Genomic DNA, 26331 nt, shown 5'->3' with positions numbered 1-26331 from the left:
AACTTCCTACCTTTCGCCGTCATCTCTTGGCACTGGGTACAGGCAGCGATGTCATGGTCCTTTCCCAGGCAGCGAACGCACTCGATGTGCGGGTCTGTTATTGACATAGTCCGGTTGCAGGCCGGACATTTTTTGAACCCTGTAGTTCTGTCAGTCGACATCCGTCGATCGTACGATGATTTTTTTAAGGAAAAAATTCTATAATGTTTGTCACCAGCCGGTGACAAACCGAATGAGACCCGGTAAGGCGAAAAATTTTTAAATATTTTGTAAGTGTGAGGAAATCACAGGCTCCTAATGAAAAACGCGATGCAGTCAGCAGCGCGGAAAAAATAAGACTGGAGTGAGACCCCTGTGGCAGGGAATATCATGGCATGCCGGGCATGCTCAGTAGCCTCAGGCAGCCAAATCAAAAGCTTCTAGAAACTTGCCAGAAGTTTTTCCCGCTTAAGGGCTCCGTGAATGACGTCACCCATATGTGAGGACTAGCATCCTGCTTGTCCTGGGATAAATATTTTTATCTGTGATACTGATATCAGACAATCAGAAAGATCAATTATAAGCAGCTGAACATATCAGTTACTCATCAATCCACAGAGTAACACTATGCAGGAATAATATACAGCATACAAAGCTCTCACTTCATCAGAAGGCGTTAATTACTATATTAGAATGCAACAGAACAGGGCTCTCCAAACCACCAGCCCACAAGCCATACCTGGCTCGCCGGGCAGTTTTCACTGGTGGAAAGACTGCATGCATGCACTTCACTCCTCATTGCCCAAAACTCCTACACAAGAGGCAGGAGGATCTGCAACACCACATACCACTGCCGCACTCTGCTTCACCATGACAATGCCAGCACCACAAGCATGTTCAAAATTTCATGAGATCAGCAGGCAGGAAAATGCTAGTCCACGAGTTTTGAACATGCTCATGATGCCTACACAGTCAGGACAAAATGTAATACAGCCGTGGGAAGTAACTGAGGGAGAGGGGATGGGGGATGTGGCTGGATAAGTGGAAAGAGGGTGACAGATGGCTCCCCCCTTCCCCAACATTTCAAAGCACTGAAAGGGCAGGTCAGGGGAAGGGCCTCTTCCTCTCCCCCCCCCCCCCCCCCCAGCCAGCCAAATTCTCTCCCCTCTTGGTGATTTGAGGTTTTCTGTGTGGCCCTGCTCATGAAAAGTATGGGGAATCTCTACAATAAAGTTTAGAACAGCACTGAAAATTGTACTCAGTATCAAACCAGTATAACATAAGACATAACTTCTCAACCACCCCATAGGAAAAAAAAAAACAAACAAACAAAAAAAAAAAGCTTAAAAATTGCATGAAGCTTTCTCTCATCTACTCTGAAATTCATAATAAAGAACCTTGGCAGTAAAGCTATCAGATTAAAAAAAAACAAAACATAAAACCACCCACAAACTTGCAACATAAAAAATAACAGCCAGCCTAACCACCCCCAGCTGGCATATATATGCAGCACCTTGCATTTCACTCAAGATGCCAACAGGCTTTACAGTATGTTACTCAAAATCATGCACCGAAACACCTGAAAGCTTGCTTGGAAGCACACTGCAGGCGCTCTGACTGCATAAAGCTTTCCAATAGGTGACAAGGGAAGCGATAATGAATGACCCCTAATTACCTCCTTGTCTCAGTTTACTGAACTGCAGCCAGACTTCTCCAGGGTCATATGGAGAGAGAACCTAGCAGAAATTTGGAAAACCCCAGTAATTTTAACAACTGCATGTTCTAACCACCAAACTATACCTCACCACCACTATGTTCCGACTGGTTTCATTGATCCCAGACTATTTTTTTTACTTTTTGTGATACCATCTGTATTGTCCTGTGATCCGCCCAAGTCAGCAGCAAGTTTGGTTGCCTGAAAACAGGGTTCCCCAAAGACAGCAGAATAAATTAGACATAACATGCGGGAGATGTGATTCGATGGCACAGATATGGACTCAGCTCTCAGAGCTCACTGGGATTTCCAATTCATGCACCCCAACTTTGTTGCCTCGAGGGCAACTCAACCTCTTCCCACGGCGAATACTTTAGTGAGGTAGTTGATTCTCCAGAAAGGCGAACGGGTACAAAGAATGGCTAATTCATCCTGCTTTCTATGGAGAGCTCTATTTCAGATAAGCATTTTTTTTCCTGGGTGGTAACGTCTAATATGGAACCTAACATTGTGTAACTACAGCCTGGTTTTTTTTAATTTTTTCCCCCTCTATGCATCACTTTGCACTTGTCCACATTAAATTTCATCTACCATTTGAGTTGAGGTATATACTATCCAAGCCAGGTGATTTGCTTCTCTTCAGTTTGTCAATCTGACCTACTACATCTTCCAATTTCACTGTCATGTGGTTCAGTTCATCCAGATCATCACCCTTGAAAACCATCTCCAGAACTGATATCTCCCCAACATCCTCATTAGTAAGCATCCACCCCCCACCCCTCGCACCACCTCCCCTTGTACTTAATTAATTTTGTCTAACTTTGTATAATATTATCTAATTCTTGTCTAATATGGTTTATCATATATAATCGCGTTTTAACTGTGACGCATGTTGGCACCACAGTAAAGTTAACCTACCTTTTTAACTATTTATCTTTCCTCCACCTATCATTGTAATTTCCTTTCTCAGTTACATGTAAACCGACATGATGTTTTTTACGAATGCCGGTATATAAAAGTTATAAAATAAATAAATAAATAAATAAGCATGGAAGCAAAGAATTCCTTTAGTCTTTCCACAATGGCCTTATCTTCCCTAAGATCCCCTTTAACCCCTCGATCATTTAACTGTGACAGACACCCTCGCAGGTTTCCTGCTTCGGACATATTTTTTTAAAGTTTTTATTATGAGTTTTTGCCAACTTCATTTCAAACTCTCTTTTAGCCTGTCTTATCAGTGTTTTACATTTAACTTGCTAATGCTTATGCTTTTTCTAGTTTCTTTAGATGGATCCTTCTTCCAAATTTTGAAGGAAGTTTTGGGGGGGGGGGGGTGGTTGTTGTTTTTTTTAACTTAAAAACTACTTTTAACTATGCCTGTAATCGTTTGACCTTCCTTCCACCTTTCTTAATGCGTGGAATACATCTGGACTGCGCTTCTAAGATAGTATTTTTAAATTATATCCATGCCTGTTGTACACTTTTAACCTTTGTAGCTGCACCTTTCAGTTTTTTCTATTTTCTTCATTTTATCAAAGTTTCCATTTGAAAGCTTAGTGTTAGAGCTGTAGATTTACATATTGCCCCCTTCCAGTTATTAATTCCATTTAGATCATGTTATAATCACTATTGCCACTTGACCCCACCACCGTTACCTCTTATCAAATCCTGCATGCCACTAAGAATTAGATCTAAAATAGCTCCCTCTCCCTATGATTTGCATGGGAGAGTTGTCAGAAGGAATCTTTTCTACAATCCCATCTTAAAAGTCATCATGTAAAGCATGACAAACAAAACCTTGATATCTTGCAACTTTTTGGAATAAAGTGTTTTGACTGATGAAACAAAAATTGAACTGTTCAGCCACAACTGTTCAGTCATAAAATACCGTAACTTCCGATTCTTAATGTTTCCAGCAGTTGAAATTACTAGCTGAAAGCATTTAGAGATATTTTCAAAGCCTTGCCCTGCTTCTTAAGAGTGAATTACAATATCTTTATTTTCAAAAGCTCAAAAGGTTGTGTGTGTGTGTATATATATACTAAAGACTAAAGTACATACACACACTAAAGTGTGTGTATATACATACACTTTAGTGTGTATTTATATACACACTAGGTATGTATATACATAGTGTATATACACATACACTATGTATATGTGTATGTGTATATATACGTATACACGTGTATGTGTATATATACATATACACGTGTATGTGTATATATACATATATACACACACACACACACACACACATACACTATGTATATGTATATACATGTATGTATATACACACATACATGTATATACACACTAAAGTGTATGTATACTAGTGGCTATTCTGCTATTCTGCCGAGCCTTCCCAGATACTAGTTCTACAGTCTGATTTAGAATCATCATATCTCTTATGTAAATACTCAAAACGCTAAGCTTGCTCACATTTTATCATGAGGTTCGGCCTCTGCCTCCATCCCATACTCCATTGTATATAGTAACTTATTGTATATCGTTATTTATCTTTCGTTCTCCCCCTCTTTTTTTCCTCCTCCCTGTTAAGGCAACCTTGTTATAATGTAACTTTTATGCTCCTTCTAAATGTCTCTTGTTGAATTGTTGGTTATAGTTCTGCTTAGTTCGATGTAAACCGAGTTGATTTGATCTGTATCAAGAAAGTCGGTATATAAAAGCCTTAAATAAATAAATAAATAAATATATATATATCTATCTATATCTGCATATCAGTATCCCCAACCATAAAAGTTGGGGCCCAGCGTTGGCTATCGTCTGAATTCAGTTCCCCTTATACCCTTCTGCTGTCGAAGGAAAGAGCAATATTGCAGCTGCGTCACAAACATCAAGGTTAATTGGTTAAGGGTAGTAATCCCAGTGCCTTCTGTTAAGGGTAGTAACTGCTGCTCCGTGCAGGTTACCCCAATACACCCCTTTGCTTCATTTCCAACCTGTAGTCTTCTAGGGATCCATGCTCTTAATGTTTACAAAACATAGTTTATATCTATCTCCATAGGCTGATAGTTTTGAGGATAGTACTATCTAAGCACAAACAAACAACTCGAGTACTATAAGTTTTCTGTTACTGATGAACTAAGAAGAGTTGAGCGGGTATGAAATGTGAGAGAGAACTGGGTTGTGAAAGACCTGGCATAGAACCAAAAACTTTTACTTTTCAGTTTTATGAAGGGTTTGAAACAAAAAAATGATTTTCTAAACACTGCCGCCTCCCTCAGTTTCTTAAATTCATTATTGCGCGTTACTAACCTTTTTATCCACACTGCACAGTAGGCGGGAAGGACAACAAGATGACATGTCACACCTGTTATCTCCTGACAGGACCTTCGAGGAAGAGGAGGAAGAGGAAGATGGCGTTCTGCCCCCTTTGCAATTCACAGTGGCAGAGGATTCAGCTAATTGACGTTGCTGTTTCGTCGCCTCTTCATTCTGCCGAGCACGGCCAAGGACCACCGAACCCTGGTGAAGCAAGGGCAGAAAACATGATCTGATGGACTGTTCTACGCCAAAATTCTCAAAAGACAATAAAACCAGGATTAAGCAGCAAATGAATCCAAAAATCTAAGCAAAAGGAAAACCTTGCAAGGGGAATCGCCACTCTGAACCCTAGGTTCCTGCATATGCATAAAATGGAAGAAACGGCTGAGTGGGGCAAACGACTGAAGATATATTCACCGGCTGCTTGGTGACCTAATGAAACAAAGGGCAGGGAGAGAGCCCCCCCCCCCCCCCCCCCCAAAAAAGAAGTTTAGAATTGCATGCCAAATTCAAAATGCACGTTTTATGACTTAAGATGCGCATGTGTGTTATAGAAAATCCAAGTGTATGGGCGATTCATATATGCTCTCTGGGTTTGGAAGAAAAGGGATAAGTGGATGTACGTGGCTCAGTGGGGAAAGCCATGGTGGGGTGGGGGTTGACAGGTCCATGGGAGGGGGTGAGCATGTGTGTGTGCGTGCGGGGTTAGGTGAGTAAGAATGTATAAATGCAGGGCACTGTTTCCCCCTTGCGCACTCCAATTTGTCCTGCTCCTCCTCTCCCCCCCCCCCCCATGTGTGGAGGTGGTAATGGAGTAAAAAAGTGTGGTGGGGGGTTGGATGTATAGAACTTGCCACCTTACATTCTCCACATTCCCCCTTCCTCTCCATCCCCCCATGTGCATGGGGGGGGGGGGGGGGGATGATGGAAGGTGTGATGGGGGAAATGGTTTGTGTGCCTGGTCTGTGTGTAGGTGGAGATTGGAGAGGAGGTGGGGCATGTGTGGAGCAGGTGGGTGTGGGGGGGGATGAGTTTGAGTGCGTGCGTGAGTGCAGTGGTCTTGTACAGGGGCGGATGTGAGGGGGAGATGGAAGGTTGTGGGGGTGCACGCCCTATTTCCCCAGTGCACTCTTCCATTGTCTCCCCCCCCCCCCCCTCTTCCCTCTCACTCCTCTCAATCACCTCCTCTCTGCTTCACACCCTCCTATCTGCTCTAACCCATACATGACCCTTTCCTACCCTCACCTTTCTTACCCACCTCCGGCCTCATCTTCCTGCTGCTGGAAGGGCCCAGAAAACCCCAGCAGCCTTTCTGCTGTTGGTCTCCTGACTGCCACTGCTGCTGTGCTAATTCCACCGGCTCGGGCCCTGTACTGCCTGAGGTCTTCTGCATTGGCTCCAGTGGCTTATTTTATTTATTTATTTTATTTTTAATTTTTATATACCGGAATTCCTGTATGCAATACAAATCAATCCGGTTTACAAGTAACGAAAAGGTTGCCCTGGTCTGGGAGGTTAGACCGGGGTTTTTTTACATAGAACATTGAACAATAACAATCAACCATTGAACATTATTACAAGGAACATTGAAAGTAACAATAATATTTAAACAAATAACAAATAACCTTATTTGTGTATTGAATAGTATGTGTGTGTTCACCTTTTTTCAAGCAACTTTAGTAGCGTATATGGTCTTACCATCCTATGTACAAATGAGCACAGAAACATATGCACAGGTGCACCACGAAGCTCAACATGGTTTGTGAATGGAATATGGTGGTACAGAAGATGCATGGATGGGGTCTGTGTAAAGGTGAATGCAGGTAATTGGAGGGGGTTGTGTGGGAGCACTAGGGTATATGTGCAGATGGGCACTAGTGGCATGTGGTTTTTGTAACGGTGTGCATGGGACACGAGGTATGGGTGGTGGTGTTAGTGTTGTGAGGATCGAGTGGGTGGTGCGAGGTAGTGTGAGTGGATGAGGAGATGGTGTGAAAGGATGAGTTGGGGGGGGGGGGAGAGAACTGTTGCAATAGGGTTTCCAGGGATGTGCTTGGTGTAAGTAGCTGTGGTTAGGAGGTGTGTGACATACTACATTTTTGTGGTGTGTAGGAGGCGTTTCCTGAGGGGGGGGGGGGGCGAGAAAATAGGCTTGTGGAACAGGGGCTGAGCGTGGAGGTTCCACTACTCACAAAGCAAAGGACTCCGTGGGCACTGCTGGATGGCATTTCTGGCAGGGTTCTCCTGCTCCCCTCCAGCAAGAGGACAACCCCGTGTGCGAGAGTGAGCGTGTGTGTGCGAGAGTGAGTGAGTGAGTGAGCGAGTGTGCGAGTGTGCGAGTGTGCGTGCGTGTAATCCACAACAATCTCAGGGTGACTTGAAGTCAAAAGATCCCAGCTATGGAGAGTGGGGAATTTTTTTTCTTATTAGTTTTCGTTGTTGGATATTTGATGTCTGTCTGAAATATTTTATTGGGTTTTTGAAAACTTTTGTAAAGCAATTATTTTTTTAGTTTAATTAAAGGATGTTCTGTTCATTAGCTGTTTTTGAAATATTTCTTCTTTCTATATTTTTACTATTATTTATTTATTTATTTATTTAAGTTTTTTATATACCAACATTCAAGACGGTGGTCCCATCATGCTGGTTCACAAGAAACAGGGGTGAAACTTTACCATTTAACAAAAGTGCAGAAAAGCAGTTACATAAAACAAGGGAAAACAATAACTTGGAATGAGAAGGGAAATGAAGATTAGATAGTAAAATATAAGTATAAATAACATTTTGAAAGGTGGCTGTTAACGCTAATACTAGCGGAGCTTGTTGTGTGAAGGGAGATTAGATGGGGTTGGAGTTAGGAAAGGCCTGCGTGAACAGCCACGTTTTGAGTCTTATCTTGAATGTTGAGATGTTGGGTTCCATTCTAAGATCCGGGGGAATGGAGTTCCATAATGTTGGACCGGCTGTGGAGAATGCCCGATCTCTAAGCGTGATGTGTCTGGTAGTCTTGGCTGGAGGTACTTGAAGTGATCCTTTGTAAGCATCTCTTGTCGGTCTTGTGGAATGGTGTAATCGGAGGGGAATATGGAGATCGATTGGGGCTAATTGATGGATGTTTTTGAAAATGGTGAGAATGGCCTTGTAGATTATTCTGAAGTGGATGGGCAGCCAATGGAGGTCCATCAAGATAGGTGTTATGTGTTCTCTTCTCCTGGTGTTGGTGAGTATACGGGCGGAGGCATTTTGTACCATTTGTAATGGTTTGGTGTGTGATGAAGGGAGACCAAGCAAGATGGTGTTGCAATAGTCCAGCTTTGCGAAAATGATTGATTGTAGGATCGTTCTGAAGTCATGTGTGTGGAAGAGAGGTCGTATTCTTTTCAGCACTTGGAGCTTGTAAAAGCAGTCTCTGGTGGTTTTGTTGATGTTAGCTTTCAGATTTAGGTGATTGTCAATTTGAACTCCTAGATCTCTCACTTGTGTAGTGCTTGGTACGGTAGGATGAGTGTATGTGATGGAGCTGTTTTCTGGAGTGATGAGTAGAAGTTCCGTTTTTGATGAATTTAGTATCAGGTTGAGACTTGTAAGAAGTTGTTTGATGTTTTGGAGGCAGGATTCCCAGTGCAACATTGTTTTTGCGAGCGATTCTTCGATGGGGATCAGAATCTGAATATCGTCAGCGTAGAGAAAATGTTTGAGATTGAGGTCAGTGAGAAGTTTACATAAGGGTAACAGATAAATGTTAAACAAGGTAGGAGACAGGGATGAGCCCTGAGGGACTCCTACGGCTGCGGGGTGTAGAGAGGATTCTTTATTATGAATCTTGACCTTATAACCTCTGTTGCTGAGGAAGGTTCTGAACCATGATAGGGCAGTGCCTGAAATACCTATGGCTGATAATTGGTTGATGAGAAGGGAGTGATTGACCGTATCAAATGCAGACGAGAGGTCGAGTAGTATCAGAAGGAAGGCTTGTCCTTTGTCTAATCCTAGGATGATGTGGTCAGTCATAGAGATGAGGAGGGCTTCCGTGCTTAAGGTTTTACGGAATCCGTATTGTGATGGAAATAGAAGGTTGTTGTCTTCAATGTGGTTTGAGAGTTGTGAGTTTACCAGTTTTTCCATTATCTTGGCTATGAATGGGAGGTTAGCTATCGGTCTGAAATTGTTAGGATCGTTTGGGTCGAGATTTGGTTTTTTGAGAAGGGGTTTGAGTGAGGCAAGTTTGAGGTTTATTATTTGAGGTTTATTATTTGAGGTTTATTATGATTGATACATTATATTTCTTCATATATTTTATGAGGTTTGTTGGTGTTTTTATTTTTCCATTATTGCACTGCAAACAGTCTGGCTTCTTGTAGTTTCCAGTTTACTTTTTCTTTGCACATTTATATTTTTACTTTACAGTGTTTTTATTCTGTCTTTGGTGAGGGTCAGTTTGTGGTCTACATTTGTGACCAATGATTGTAGGGATCTACAGCAGACTTAATTTTTTACCTCACCTAGTGCCTAGGTGTATAGGCAATTAACAAATTTTAAATAAAGATAAAGATCAAGATAATGTCCAGGGATAAGCATTGGCTTTCCCCAAGTCTGTCTGGTTAATAAGTATTTATGGACTTTTCTTTCAGGAACTGGTCCAAACCTTTTTAAACTCAGCTACACCAACTGCCTTAACCACATCCTCCAGCAATAAATTCCACAGCTTAATTGTGCATGGATTTAAAAAAATATATATATATAATTTAATTTTTTTTAATCTCCTCTTTTTTGGCTTAGTAATTTCATGGAATGTTCCCTAATCCAAGGAGTAAACAATTCATTTGCATTTACTTGTTCCACCAGATTCAAAATTTTATAGACCCTGCATCATCTCTTCTCAGCCATCTTCTCCAAGCTGAAGAGCCCGAACCTCTTTAAGCCTCTCCTCATAGAAGAGCCACTGCCTCCCCTTCCATTTTGGTCGCCCTTCTCTGTACCTTTTCTAATTCTGCTATATCTTTTTTGAGATGCAATGACCAGAACGGCACACAATATTCAAGGTGGGTCACACGATGGAGCGAAACAAGAGGTAATACGATATTCTCCGCTTTATTCTCCATTCCTTTAACTAATAATTTCTAACATAGGAGTAGGAACAACATCGCAAGAATACATATTTAAATTACGTACCTCACAGAAATAGTAAAAAAAAAAAAAAAAAAAAAAAAAAAGTAAAACGCATTAAGACAAAATGTCTTATTCCCATACTTGAAACAGACAAAGCCAACCACAAATACTATAAACAAAACAATTTTTATATGTCCACAATGTGAATTTTAAGACCGCTTCACACATCACATGCATGCTCTTTTGCTCACACACAACCCTTGGGTAAGTCTACCCATTTTATTGCCATGTTCAAGAATATTTCTAGAACCAAAATCTTAATATATAGGAGGGAAACAATTTAGTCATACAAGCCAAAACAGTTTTTTTTTTCTTTGAGAAAACACCCCACTCTTGGACTCTGGAATAGCCTTCCTCAGCCAGGACACTTGAACAAGAGAGACTGTAGACACAAACACAATAAGTAGCGTGCCGTGCAGCCCCTAACTCATTAAAAGAATTGGAGAAGTACTTATGACCAAAGCAAAAAAAAAAAAAAAAACTGTGCCTGCTACTTCCACACTGGCTATGTCACTTCTGTTTTGTGTCACAGAAAAACCACCTCAGGAACGAAACCGAATACAAATCTAGATAATAAATAATAGCATTTCCAGTTTTTAAAGTGAGAGCGTGCACTCCAGGGAGGTCCAGTACCCAAGAGATTTCAATAAGAGCATTTGAATTGTTTAATAAACCAGTGCTCAGCTGTTACAGAGCTTATGAACTAAATGTCATGAAGTTAATTAAAAATTATAACCAGGACACCTTCCCCCACAATAACATGGGTAGGGGCTGCAGAACTGGTACTTTGCTGTGAAGTAGCAGGAACTACCGAGTGGCTACCTGTACCAACATTCTTGCTGGCGCACTCGGCAGCTTTCGGCACCTGCAGGGAGCACGCTGTCTTCCCTACTGCTGCAGCTTTCAGCACTTAGCCCCAGGCTGCTGCTTTAGAACCCAGCTTTTAGCTTGCCTTGGCTGGCAGTCTGGAAGAGCAGACTGGCAAGGAAGAGGCAGTGGCCTGGAACAGAGCAGGACAAAAGCGTAGGACTAACTGACAGGCCGATACAGTACAGTGCGCTCCGGCGAAGCGCATTGTTAACCCGCGTTTGGATGCACTAGCTTTACCCCTTATTCAGTAAGGGGTAACAGCGCGTCGAAAACACGTGTCAAACCCCCCCCCCCCCCCCCCCGAAACTAATAGCACCCGCAACATGCAAATGCATGTTGATGGCCCTATTAGTTATTCCCGTGCGATACAGAAAGTAAAATGTGCAGCCAAGCCGCACATTTTACTTTCAGAAATTAGCGCCTGCCCAAAGGTAGGCGTTAATTTCTCTCGGCACCGGGAAAGTGTACAGAAAAGCAATAAAAACTGCTTTTCTGTACACCCTCTGACTTAATATCATGGTGATAATTAAGTCGGAGGTCCCAAAAGTTAAAAATAATGAAAAAAAAAAAAAAAAAAGTTAAATCGGCCCACGGCTTGAAAACAGGACGCTCAATTTTGCCGGCGTCCGGTTTCCGAAACCGTGGCTGTCAGCGGGTTTGAGAACTGACGCAGGCAAAATTGAGCGTAGTCTGTCAAACCCGCTGACAGCCGCCGCTCCTGTCCAAAAAGAGGCGCTAGAGACGCGCTAGTGTCCCTAGCGCCTCTTTTTTACTGCGGGCCCTAATTTGAATAATTTTATTTACAGAATCTCGTGCACTGGAGAGTGGCCTGTGCGCTTGCCCGCTCTCCCACGATTTTTACTATATCGGCCTGAGAGTGAGGAGACTGGGAGGCATGAGAGGAAGGATCCAGCTTTTTTTTTTTGAAGAACCCAATTTACAAAACAGACTTTTTTTCTCTGTCAAACAGGGATGAATAAGCCAGGACATGTGGGAGTTGCACTGAGGAGCAATACTAAATTATCGCCCTTTCCTGACTAGCGAAGAGTGGGCTACTGGGAAGACAAGCTGTCCAAAACTGCTTATCCAAAACTACTGTTGCCCCTTGACATACTGACCAGACGCCAGTGGGATTAAGGGTGCATACAGATGAAGAAGCTGCAACTTTGTGCATGTCTGATGGAAGCGGCCCCAAGGTCAGCCACTGATGCCACTATGGTTCTCACTTGATGAGCTTGACAGAGTCTGTAATCTTTAAGTCAGTCAGCACTTAACAGTACACAATACATGCCACTAGCCAACTGGAGAAAGTTCTCTTAACTACTGCTACTTCTAGTCTATTGGGATCAAAAGAGGTTACAAGCTTGAAGCTTGATGAGGTGGAGTTCTTAAGTGGTATGACAAGGATCTCCTACAATCCAAAGAACTAAGCCTTCTCATCTTTACAGGCATGTGATCTTTGAAAGAAATTTAAGAATAACTCAATATGAATAGCCAAGACCATTTTTGGAAGAACAAGAATTGGCAATATGATGAATAGGAAACCAGTGCTTGCAATTCACTGACTCTGCAGACTTGACAACCATCAGGAAGAGTGTCTTCCACGTGAGGAATTTCAAACTAGCTAACTCCAGAGGTTCGAAGGAAGGCTTCATAAGCTGAATCAAGACAACACAGAGATCCTGAGGTACTGGAGATTTACTGATGCCTTCATATGCAGCAAAATATGAATTCTGACTTCACAAAATGAGTGCTTGACTTGTATTTCAGCAGAAATAAGAGGATGAACTTTGGCTAGAATATCAATATCAAAGATGGACAGCAGTGACTCTTAAAAGAGCTGGACTTCTCCGCGCAGACCTGCCTTTGGTCCGAGGCTAGAGACTTGCAATCTAAGACTTGCAATCTAAGACTTCAAGAAAGTTTGAAGCACTATTCAGAATTTTTTTTTAATTAAAGCCAAAGGCAAGGTAGCACTGAAAAGTGCTGTTGTGGGTCGCTGTAAACAGTTTTGAGGTTTGAAAAATGTTTGTGAAAGATGAAAAAATGAGGAGAGATGAGAAAAGCCAAATGTGCAAAGCTCAGACAAAAAAAAACAGAGTGAGGAGAATAAGGCAATGTCTGTGCAGAAACTCTTACACATGCTCAGTAGAGCTCAAAGCTCTACTAGCTTGGAGGAATAGTTCCATTCAGTGCTGCTGGATGACTTCACCCCACAGATCATGGCTAATTTAGCCCTCCTTATTGACAGAAAAAAAGATCACTTACCAAAATAAATAAAAAAAAAAATCTTACAGATTGATCTCCAGCCCCTAAGAATGTGATAACAGAGTTAGATGACATGCAGGAATAATCCTAAGAGGAGAAGAAACTCCAGTGTAGCTAGTTGAATGTAATTTGCCTGGCATCTTTCTAGCAACAACAAGTTGATGAAGTACCTAAATCTATTCAATTGTTAAGACATACTAATCTGACCATTCAATAGCATATTTGAAGACTGGGTAGTCAAGGGCATCTTGTTAGATCTTGAGTAATTTGTTCTTCCATATGAAACTTGAGTTGCAAAGATTAGAGAATGGCACATGCTGAAACCAATAATGAAAACCACAGGAGAATGTTCATTTTGAGCAGATCAGTTTTGCTAGGTCATGAACGAGAAAGATTAGTCTACGTACATCAAGATCTTTTTACATTTTTGGATATCGGGAACAATACTAGTCTTAAAAATGTCCTGTGACTTAGAAATCACCTTAGCTCCCAAGTACTCAAACTATCAGTTTATATTTAGGAGGCATATGGAGATATACAAAACTGAGGACCAACATGAAAAAACTGAAATTTAGAGAAATTGATTTTAAAGCCAGAGTCTTTGCTATATTGAGAGAACAGTAAGAGGGACAATGTAGAATTAGTCAGAAATAAAACCACTGTCCACAGGGAACAAGAGAACTAGGCAGCTTTTGACTACACCTTATGACCATGTGTACTACTAAACAGAATCCCAGCCCTAACCAACCCTTGTACCCCCTTCCTCAGTTGAGAAGCAAAAGAACTATGTGCTGCAATGTATGTATCTTCCCAAATATGTTTCATGTCAAAGTACATTTATTTAGGTAATACTATATTGAATTGTACCAATGTATGTGTTTTACCAAACTGTGTTACCCCAAACTATTATACCAAATTTATTACATTTATGTATGTTATTCATCTTTGGGACATGTTACTTTTGTAAACTGTTGTGATCTTCACTGGGAATGACGGTATATAAAATAACTAAATAAATAAAATGTAGAGAAACTGTATTTTTCTCTCAAAACTAAAAGCATGTGATATCAAATTTATTTCTGACCAGCTGTGCCAGTGTTCCAATTACAAGACTGAAAAGGGATGTTCGACACTATATGACAAAAAAAAAAAAAAAGAAGAAGAAGAAGAAACATATCCATTTACCAAGATCTGGACACGAGTTCATATAGGGGAAACTTTGGGGAAAATCCAAACCTGCATAAAGGTGACCAAAATTAGCCTGAACTCCTATTATTGTTTACAGAGGATCTGCTTTTAATTAAACCACAGTCTGATCCTGCCACTCTAAAACAGGCATAAGACAAGTCTTGGCTAGAAGCGTTTGGCCATCACTTTTGTATCTGTAGTGATTGTAGTCTAGGTTTGTCTTTATCTTTATGGATAAGAGTTAATTGTGGTATCAGATAAGTAGTTGGCTGAGGTAGCTCATTTTTGTAAATAGTTATATAAATAAAAAAATACACATTTTAAAATCTCTCATAAATCTAGATGAAATATCAGGGCCAGGAAATTCTCCATGAGAACACTTACTAGCCTTTTTAATTGGGCCCATGCTAACTGGGGCTATAAGACAATTGCTTTGAGTCTCTTAATTTTAGGATTCCTGCTCACTTTTACACATTCTTACACCATTAGCATATAGTAAGGCAAAGGATCGAAGAAAACAGGGCATCTCTCTGCCAATTTACATTTTACTTGCAGTTTTTTTTTTTTTTAAAGTCTTTACTGGAACTTAACATCTTCTGACTGCCCTCACTAGAACAGCTCCTGGCTTATTTCCATATTCACAGAATTTTTGTTTTGTATACCTGAAAGACCTTTCCACCTGCTCAACCTTCAACATTCGCAGCTTCTCTCTGACCTGTGTGTCAGAGGAGGCAAGGTCACACTAAAACAGTTTTTATTTAATAATTTGAATTATTTAATGCAGTCTATTAGCGGGGCCGCTGAGCCATCTTAACAATGCTCAGTTTAGCAGAAAACATGACCTTGTGGAATAACCAAGCAACTTTCCTAGGCTGGAGGGACGACACTCATTCCAGGCTTTCTTAAAACTTCCAGCTTTATTTACAATACTTAGTATACAGACATGTAGACTGCTTGCCTCCAGCAGTGTACTTCCAGCATTACCTTCCAACAGAGAGGATTCAGGAGCTGCCTTCTCCTGGAGACACTGGGCCCTCTGTTGCTAAGCTGGGCACTGCCTCTTATCCTGCCCAGCAGGATTCTACCTACAGAGCTCTCTCCTTCTATGGGTTTTTTGTTTTTTTTAAGGTGGACCAGGTATCTAGCCTGGTCCCACACAGGTTAAAGAGGGGTAGTAGGCAGGGGCGGTTCTATAATGAGGCAGCCGCTTCAGGTAGTAGAAGTTTGAGGCAGGAAAAATTGCCCCTCTCAGAAAGCCACTGTGGCATCCACCTCACCCTGCCTGCCCCTGCTGCTGACCCAAGACTGGCGGCATGGAGAAGGGAGGAGGGCCACCGCCGCTGGAGGCCAGGCTGGCAGCGTGGAGACAGGAGGGCTGCCACCGCCGGAGGCCAATCCGGTAGCGCAGAGACAGGAGGAGGGGACGCCACCGCCGCCAGCCAGGTTGGCGGTGGCTGAAGGGAGGAGGGGCAGGGCGGAGCGAGAAGAGGTAGGGTAAGGAGAGCCAGGGCAAGGGGGAGGGGGGTGGTTGCCATCTCCTCCCTCGCCTCAGGTAGTAGATTTCCTTGAGCTGCCCCTGGTAGTAGAGCTACCAAGATGATGTTCCCAACGTATCTCGGTATATAAAATGCTTAAAATAAAAAATAAATAATATATCCTCCCCCTCAGCTCGAACTTGCTGGGGTGAGTACTACCACTCAAGGATCCCATCCAGGGAAGAGACTCCACTCCCCAATATACTTCTACTGGCTTCCCGCCACCTAGACTTTGGGTAATAGCTATAAGGTCATGCTCTCCCCCTCTCATTAGGGTTACCCCAAATACCACAAGCACCCACTGTGCCTAGTGTTTATCTCCAGTCCTTCAAAGGAGTCCTTTTGTTGCTCTGGTTTCTACTCCTCCTCTGGCCAGACTCTCTGGACTTCATTTGGGTGTTTCTGGTGGTGGCTTAAACTTTTTCCCACTTTGCCATGGGGACCTTCTGATTCCTATGTGCCGTTTTCATCTGCGGTGCCACTTCCTGGCAATTATTCACTGGTTGTATCTGGGTACTCTTATAGCGCCTCCATTTTGCCTCTCTGTGACATCTGCATCTGGCCCCTGTGCTGCGTCTCTCTCGGGCCACTCTGCATCGCACAGTCTTTCCTCAGCCAGTCTGTGCTACTTCCAATAGGTCACTCTAAACTGTCTCCTGCAGGGACAGGCTGTAAAGCTTTATCATGAGCTTTCTTGCACATCAGTTCCAGTCATTGTAGGCTCAATCACCTGAGTTCTAGTCTCCTTTCTTGCACTGTACAGTACCTATCCTTGCAACTCAGTCTTTTCTTTTGCCTTCTAGTGGGATGTTCTACTGGTTCCATGCCAGGTTCTCCTATCGCCTCATCCACAGGATCCTTTCTGGCCTCAGCACCTTTGCTGCTATTATCTTCCGTTGCACTTTTGTCCCTCTGGAGGATAAAGTATCAATCATGTGATCCATACAGTTGCTGTGCTTCCTCTGCTTCCAGCTTGGCAGTAATATGCACCCTGCTTGCTTCCTGTTCCTTCCAAGCATACACCCAAGCAGTTTGACACTTCACACTATATACTCTTGCAGCTATCTGTCCTTCCAGAAGGATTTATATCACTGCTTACATTTCTTGATCAGTCATGCTTTCCAACAGCTAGGGCTGACTTTCTTGAGCATTAGTGCAAAGCAAGTGGCTTGCTGTGTAAGGTCCAAGCCCTATTCAAAACACAGTCTGCACAAACTGTTCCTTTTTTTTCTCTGAGGAAAAGGGGAAAAAAAAGCCTGCTTGTCCAGAAAATAGCTCACTTCTAATTCCCTCACTAAGCAAGCAGAGCTTCTCTCCTTACTTGCAAACTTTTACAGCTACATTCTTCAGTCCAGAAATAGTTTTTTTTTTCTTCTGTGCTCCTCCTCAAGCCACTCTCTTTTAAACTCTTCAATGCTTTGTACACCATTAGCAGCACTGCTTCTTTGTCAGGCACCATACAACACACTTTCTTTTCCATTCATGTAGACTGTTTCTCTGTGCTTTTGCGTACAGCAGAAATCCCCAAACTGACACCATATGTGGGATAGCCGAGCAACTTTCTTAAGCTGGAGGCAGGAACCATATTGACTCCAGCCTTTGTTCTTACAAATTCCAGCTTTATTTACAATTCTTAGCAAACTCACATGTAGCCTGCTTACCTCCTGTAGTGTACTTCAAGCATTACCTTACAACAAAGTATTCAGGAGCTATGGTGCCTCCTGTTCTCAACTGGACTCCGCCTCTTATCCTGCCCACAGAGCGCTCTCTGTATGTATTTTTAAGGTGGACCAAGTATCTAGCCTGGTCCTGCATCAAGAAAGCTCCTCACCCAGTAAAAATGTTGCTAACAATTTATGTGTTTGACAGTTGCTTGGTTTTGATTGATTGTAAATATTACTACCCTTATCATATTTGGGGGGGGGGGGAGGGAACTGTGCAGTGTGGCAGTTACTACCCTTGAGAGAAACATGGGGGTTTTCTGCACAGAGCGGCAGATACTACCATAAGAAACTTGCTGGGCAGACTGGATAGGCCATATGACCCTTTTCTGTCGTCAGTTCAATGTTGCTATGTCGTAGGACCACTTCTTTGCAGACCTCTTAATTCTTCCTTAAAAGTTATTCCATTTCTGGAGTAGGATTATAAACTTTGGAAAGGCTATGATCACTCAAGTCTTAGATTATGTCAGAGATTAGTTTTTGAATTCAGCATCACCCAACATTGACGAAGCCTCCAAATTACATTTGCACCTAGTAGAGTCAGAGAAGTCAACAGAGACTGAGTGATATAAAAACTAGGAAGCATATCACAGGAGTTAACCTAAGCACATATGGAGAGCAAAAAAGCAAATCTACTATACAAATTATATCTAGGAGAAAAATAAATATAAGCTTCACTTGAGGGAAATGTCCTCCACAAAAAAGTCAGAGGAAAAGCTCCCAGATTGATAGTGAGGACCCAGAGAAGAGCAGGAGCTGGTATGATGGGGTAAAAGGAGAGTGATAAGTAAGGTTCCTAGATGCAGGGCAGTGGTGGGACTTGGGTTAGATGGTGAGGACCCAGGAAGGGGGGGGGGGGAGGGAGAGAGGAAGACGACCAGAGTTAGTAATGTGGAGGAGGAGAGGACTTGGAAATGGTAGAGGGGACCCACAGTCTCTGCTCTGAGCACCATTATGTCTAACATTAGTCCTGTGAACTGGGCCCATATACATTAACCAGAATTGTTAACACTTTCCAATATAACAATCTTCCATCCTGATTTGAATATAACCTGTGTATGATAACTAAAGGAATTATGAAGTGGTTGCATATTCCTGCTTTTAGAATTATAGGAAGAAAAACATCTGACCACTCCACACTCTGCTTAACTTAACATCTTTCTCTTGATCCTTCACAAATTGCAGTTTTCTTTTACGCTTAGCAGAGGGACGAAAAGTCTGACATTCAGTAAAAATGTCATTTAATGATACCATAACCAATGGTGGAAAAATATTTAGAAAATGTGCATGCCAAGTTTTTGGTTTTTGGGGGGTTTTTTTAAGAGCAATGGAAAAAATGCATTTTCTCTTGTATCCTTGATGCTTTTTTTGCACAGAAATAAGGACAAAAACAAATATATAAGGTGATCAGGTGTCAAGCAGTGTAATTTTATGGCTCAAAATGTGAGAGGAAATCTAAGTCTCTGTTGCAGCCTCTGTGATCAGTTCAAAAAGCGTGTGATCTTTTTGATTTAAGAGTCCTGCGTTCTTAGATGGTTTTACATTTTCCTTTGATTATTCTGATCAAAAAGTACCCCCCCTCCCTCCCCCGAGGCATCTGTCTGGTCTTCCTTGTGATAGTTGATTTTGTGAGCCTGTGTGAATTGACTCTTGCTTTTAAAATTTGGCCTGTCTCACCAATGGAGCATGTTTCTTTGCTTCTTTTGCACTGAATACACACACTACATTAGAGGAGGAGCACAGGATCCCTTTATGTTGAATGTTTTTCCCATGTAGGTAATTACAGAGTCCTATGAACATATTGGCATAGTTTACACTGCAGTATGGTACATTGGAATGTGCCATTTTCTTCTCTGTTAGAAGCTTGCTTTTTACCAATTTTTGCTTCACATTAGGTGGTTGCCTCAAGGCCAATACCAGTGAGGCAGGGAATATTTCTTTCAGTGCTTCATCTTCCAGGAGTAGTGGCTGCTTAGGTCTTATGATTTTTCTTAGTTTTCCCCAGTTCTGAGTTGCATGTGACTACAAGGGGTTGTCGCTTTGTGATTCTCCTCTTTGTACTGCAGTATATTTGTCCTGGGTGTTTTAAGTAAACAAGCCAGGATTTTGAGATTGTAGCCCTTCTGTCTGAAGAATTCAGTCAGGATTCTGAGGTGTTCATCTCTATCTTTTGGATCAGAGCTTATACGATGATACAGAGTGACTTGACTGCATTTAATGTATTTTTTGTATGTGAAGGGTAGAAGCTGTAACTGTGAAGATAATTGAATTTGGCAGTCTGTTTCCTGTATACAGATGTTTGTAGATAGTCACGGATAGAAACTGTTATCCAAAAAGTTAATTTATGTAGTTGTCCACTTTTAATTTCATTGAAGAATAGAAGGCATTAAAGGAATTATAATATTGTATGAGAGTCTCTTCTCCTTCCCAAATCATAAAAATGTTATCAAAATACCAGTAATATTTGAAGAGTTTAGTCTGTTTGTTCGAAACTGTCTGTTCTAGTTCAGCCATAAAAAAGTTGACATATTGTGGTGCCATCCTGGTGTCCATGATTTCTTAGTTAGATGTCATTATTTAAGATAAAGTAATTTTGTGTCAGGATGAATTTGATTAAATTTTGCAATAGTTTCTGGTGTGTATTGATGGTCCAGGGTGGATGTGTCTAGAAATTTGTCACATGTAATTATGCAATCCGCATGGGGCATGGTGCTGTATAGTGATTCTATGTCCACAGTCACTAGAAGAGTGTCAAGACGGTAGCTGTTCAATGCTCTACCTTATTCAGAAAGTCTCCGGCGTCTTGTAGGAAGCTGTGTGTGTTGTGCACCAAGGGTTTGAGAATCCTCTCTACATCAGTCCAGATACTCCCGTCTGCAAATGTGTAAAAACGTGAATCTCAACCTATGAGGGAGGCCGCCATAAATAACTCCACCTCTCGGCTTTGTGATTTAAAAAGGGCATGTGTAGCACACGCCCACACAAAAGATTCTCTAAAGGGAGTGGGAAGGAGAAGTTAGAGGAGAAAAAAAAAAAGACATACCAAATCACTACTGCAAGTAACATAAGCAAAAATCAATGCATATACAGTTACATAACATTTAGATTCTTATATGCTACAGAAAACAGCAGCACATGGCATAGAAAAAGAATTTAAAAGCATTGGAAAACTAGATTTGTATAATTTATAACAGAAACCCTGTCCTAGGAAGCTATAGTGTAAATGGGTTGAATAAGTCTACTATTCTTATTCCAGCTGACAAAAGGGGGTGGCTAAACTATTACTTATAGATCTTCTATTTATAATATCACAAAAGGCGGAATATAAATAATTAGTGGGCTGGTAATTATATTACAGAAGAAAATTATTGATATAGAACGGCACTATATAATCCTTAATGAGTGAATCTTTTTCATCAAAATTTTGTTTTCTGTATTACTTATGCTCCTTACAAAGTAAGTTACTTTCTTACAAAGATAGTTACTAAGCTAAGCCAATTTTTCAAGTTGGCTTAGCTTAAGTTGACTTAGCTTAGTTGGCTTAGCTTAAGCTTCAGTTGATGACCCCTCTCCATCTATAAACTGTGAAACTTTCCTAAATGCAATGACCGCCATGGGATTCAAGCAGATAATCAACAACCCTACTCACAGAGCAGGACACACTTTGGATCTCATTTTTGTAAACTCAGGCATCGCGTACTCAGCACCCCCCATATGCAAAATAGTCCCCTGGTCAGACCATGCTTTAATTTCTACCACTTTTTCGCTGGCACAATCTAACATCAAACAAGATCTTCAACCTCAATTTACTTACAGAAACCTATGTTCATCAGATGAACTTCACGAACACCTTGTCCTAGAACTCCCTCACATAGACACTTCCACTCCCAACACGGCTCTCCACTCATGGTCCAACATCACAGAATCGGCAGCTAATAAACTCTGCCCACTGGCAACAAAAAAACCTAAACATAATGCCGCCAGAAGACAACCCTGGTTTAATGACCAACTACAAAAACTCAAGCTTTCACTGAGACAAAAAGAAAATAAATGGCGTAAAGCACCATCACCGACCTCCCTCTCAGCTTACAAACTTGCTCTTCACATCTACAAGAGTGCCACACTAAAAACAAAAAGGGACTACTACGCTCACAAGATACATCACCTCATCTTCGATTCAAAAGCCCTCTTTACTTACGTCTCGAACTTAACTCAACCCAATTCTCCGGACATACCACTCAACTAAGCGCACGAAAAAGCTGAGGAGCTGGCCATCTTCTTCAGTAACAAAATTTCCAACCTGCAATCTCAACTAAAAACGAATACCCTAGCCCCACCCAGCACATTCCGCCATCACTGCAATGACATTGCTATACAAGCCTTCGAACCCATTGCAATATCAGAGACCAAGTTAGTATTGAAGAGAATGAAACCATCATCCCACCCATTTGACCAGATCCCTCCCAAACTACTGCTGCTAATTCCAGATACCATCGCCAAAACCCTAACTGACATTATCAATTGTTCCTTAGCCCAAGGAATTTATCCAGACGACCTGAAAGTTGCTTCTATCAAACCCCTATTAAAAAAACCGAACCTTAATCCTAAAGATCCATCCAACTTCCGCCCAATATCCAACCTTCCTTTTATAGCCAAGGTTACAGAAAAATTAGTCAACACCAGATTATCAGAATACCTCGAAGACAACAACATATTATTCCCCACTCAATACGGCTTCCGAAAATCTTTAAGTACAGAATCACTTCTCATATCTCTGACAGATTACATCATCATGGGCCTCGATAAAGGTCACGCATACTTGCTGATACTCCTCGACCTATCGGCGGCCTTTGACACCGTGAATCACTCCCTTCTCCTAAATCAACTAGCGAACATCGGAATTACAGGCTCTGCTCTTGCCTGGTTCAAATCATTCTTGGGAAACAGAGGATATAAAGTCAAAATACATAACAAAGAATCCCAGTTTTACCCTTCTTCGCTAGGTGTTCCACAGGGCTCCTCTCTCTCCCCCACGCTTTTTAACATTTACCTCCTACCCCTATGTCAACTATTAACTAATCTTAACCTCAAATACTTTCTATACGCAGATGACATCCAGATTGTCATCCCTATCAAAGAATCCCTTACAAAAACTATCAAAATCTGGGAATACTGTCTTCAAAATATTGACAACCTCCTCTCCAGCCTAAATCTAATCTTAAATTCCGCTAAAACCGAAGTCCTCATAATTTCCCCTGAAAACAGTAACCTCACCTCAAATCCTCCAACCGGCTTTCAAACTTCACATGTAAGAGACCTAGGAGCCATTATCGACAATCGGCTAAATCTAAAATCTTTTATTAATCAAACCACGAAGGACTGCTTTTATAAATTACACGTCTTAAAAAGAATCAAACCACTTTTCCATTTCCACGATTACAGAACAGTTTTGCAATCAATAATCTTCTCTAAGTTAGATTATTGCAATTCTATTCTATTAGGTCTCCCGTCTTCTCATACTAAACCTCTTCAGATGGTTCAGAACACGGCGGCCAGAATTTTGACAAACACAAGAAGAAGAGACCACATATCTCCGATTCTCAAAGACTTACATTGGCTGCCAGTGCACTATAGAATCTTATATAAATCCATTACTACCATCTACAAAGCATTCCATCAACTCTCTCCGCTTAACCTCCAAATACCATTTAAAAAACATACCTCCATTAGACCTATCAGAGAGTCCTACAGAGACTCATTACAGGCGCCTCCTGCAAAAACCTTTAACCATAGGACTCTCAGAGACAGGGCTTTCTCTACAGCAGGACCTACCTTGTGGAATTCTATACCACCAGAACTGAGACAGGAACCTTGCCTCCCCACTTTCAGAAAAAGACTTAAAACCTGGCTATTCTTGAAAGCCTTTCCAGACACCAACTGAACCCACTCTCAACTTAAGCAACTAAGAACTCCCGTCAGAGTATTCAACAACCTTTGACATCTCAATAATGTTCTCTCTTTTTTAATGAGGCAGGTTTATTTACCTTGGTTCTATTTACCTTGGTCATTCTTTTGTTATCTCAGTGTTAATCTCTCTTTTGCCTTCTCTTCATTCCAAGTTACATTTTATCCCTGTTTTATTGTAACTGCTACCTTATTCTTCTATCACATGTTAATGTTTTTAAGTTATTAAGTATTTATTCTGTTGTCACACCTTGTTATTTGTAAACCGGCATGATGCGACTCCCATCGCGAATGCCGGTATATAAGAAATTTAAATAAATAAATAAATAAAAATTAAATACATTTTAGGGGGAGATTTCAATTCAATAATTTATCTACTTTGCAGAACATTTAAGTTAAATGAAGGTATTCAATTTCTTAATAGTTACACTTAATTTACCTGTTTCTGGGTAAAAGTACATAATAGCTATTCTCGCTTAGATTTATATACTTATTTCTCATTCATTATTTTCAAAAATCTCAGGCTGATATTGGTATATTTACTATCTCAGATCATGCACCTGTTTGTCTTAAATTGCAGCTGAATATACAGCAATCTACGGTGTTTAAATGGTGCTTGCACCTCTCCATATATTATGATTTGTAAGTTCATGCTTATTTGAAATTGAAGTGGCAGGAACATACTAGCTTCAATGAATCTTCTGAAAATATCCCCAGAAGTATTCTGGGCAGTTAGAAAGGCTATTTTGAGGGGAATATTGTGTATGCTGCCCATAAAGCTTAAAAACTAGACATGGAAATTTTGAGACTGAAGCCACAATTATAAAGATTAAAATGAACTTATATTAAGCATATGTAAACACGAATCAACCAACCTCAAACCCTCTCTCACTAATTCCTGCTGAATATTTATCATACTATTACCATTCACAACTGTGTCATATTTATTCATTTGATTACCTATGTACCGTTTCATAGTCTTATTTTTTCACTTGCTATTCTAATGTATCAATAGGCTGAAATGTAAATATTGTGCTGTTCAATTTCTCCCCTTCCATCCCAAGTTTATTTTCCTTGTTTTTTGTAACTTTCCCTCTCCCTTTTTCTGATTCACTGTATTTAAAGTTCAAGGTTCTTATTGAAAATATTGTTTTTTTACGTTACGTTATGCTTTACACTCCTTGTTATTTGTAAACCGGGTTGATGTGATGCCTATCATGAAACTCGGTATAACAAAAACAATAAATAAATAAATAAATAAATATGAACCCAGAAACAAAGTTTCAAAAGGAAGGTATGTGGCAATCGCTTAATTGGTTATTCTATGAAAGGGAAACGAACTATTACCAAATCTAAAAACATGGCTACGGATATTCAGAGCAAAGCTATCAGAATGCTGGCAAGGTCAGATTAAAAAAAAAACAAACCCCACACACATTGGGGCAGATTTTATATCCTGCACGCGTGGCCTACATTTGTGTGCGCTACTCGGCGCGCACAAATGTACGCCCGATTTTATAACATGCGCGTGCAGTCGTGTGCATGTTATAAAATCCGGGGTTGGCGCGCGCAAGGGGGTGCACACTTGTGCACCTTGCGCGCGCCAAGCCCTAGGGGAGCCCCGATGGCTTTCCCCGTTCCCTCCAAGGCCGCTCCGAAATTGGAGTGACCTCGGAAGGAACTTTCCTTCCGCTCCCCCACCTTCCCCCCTCTCTGCCCCTATCTAACCCATCCCCCAGCTCCTACCTAAATCCTCCCCCCCCCACACACACCTTTATTTCAGGAGTTACGCCTACCTCTGGTGCACCATCCCCCGGCACGGCCGCTGTGCCGGAGGACTCGGGACCGCCCCGGACCACCAACCCGCCCCCTTCCCGCCCCTTTTTCAAAGCACCGGGACATAGACTCAGCGTGCGCAGGAGCAGATTTTCGGGGTTACGCGCGTAGCCCTTTGAAAATCTGCCCCATTAAGTCTAAGCATTATATCTTAATGTTAAAGAATCTACAAGGTGATACTTCTTCTTTCTCCACTGAAGATATAATTAATATTTTTGTTGATTATTATTTAAAAAGTGTATATGGCCCAGAATGTTTCAGATAGTAATTTAAGAAGGGTTTTGTTTTTTTTTTGCCAGTCTCAATTTTCCTCAACACCATTCCAGCTTCAATTACTAGAGAAGCCTCTCTCTATTATGGATATTACTTTTGTTAATAATCGCCATCTTGCAATTGCTCCTGAATTGGATGATCTGGGATCAGAGTGTTATAAAGTCTTGAAGGAAGATATTTCTGATCCGCTATTACAGGTGTATAACAGTTGCTTACTGAAAGGTTCCTTTCTGTATGGAGCTAATCAAGCATTAATACTGGTGTATCCAAAGCCTAGTAAAGATCTTACATATCCTGAATCACACAGACCAATATCACTAATTAATGTGGATATTAAAATACTGGCTTCTATACTGGCCCAGAGACTGTACCTGGTTTTACCTGCATTGGTAACCCCTGATCAAACAAGTTTTATGAAGGGTCGCCATGGGATAACCAATGTCTGGAAACCAACAGAGGATCTTTGGTCTGGTAACCGGTAAATTCATCAAGAATAGTTAGTTTGTATGCAGAAAAAGTGTTTCAC

The 26331-nt window shown here is 41.3% G+C and overlaps 1 protein-coding gene across 4 annotated transcripts in view; it reads right to left on the bottom strand.

The window, feature by feature from the left end:
- The window catches only part of LOC115083980 (KAT8 regulatory NSL complex subunit 1-like), a 354418-nt gene that overhangs the window by 221001 nt on the left and 107086 nt on the right, over positions 1-26331 (bottom strand). For all 4 annotated transcript variants that reach the window (XM_029588184.1, XM_029588186.1, XM_029588185.1 and 1 more), the window contains exon 3: positions 4973-5182. In XM_029588184.1, coding sequence (XP_029444044.1) covers positions 4973-5182 — 210 coding nt within the window. The remainder of the gene's footprint in view (positions 1-4972; positions 5183-26331) is intronic.

The sequence above is a fragment of the Rhinatrema bivittatum genome, chromosome 2, assembly GCF_901001135.1.
Source record: "Rhinatrema bivittatum chromosome 2, aRhiBiv1.1, whole genome shotgun sequence".
Classification (NCBI taxonomy): domain Eukaryota; kingdom Metazoa; phylum Chordata; class Amphibia; order Gymnophiona; family Rhinatrematidae; genus Rhinatrema; species Rhinatrema bivittatum.
Note: the sequence above shows the minus strand (reverse complement) of the source record. Positions and strands in the feature narration are given on the sequence as shown.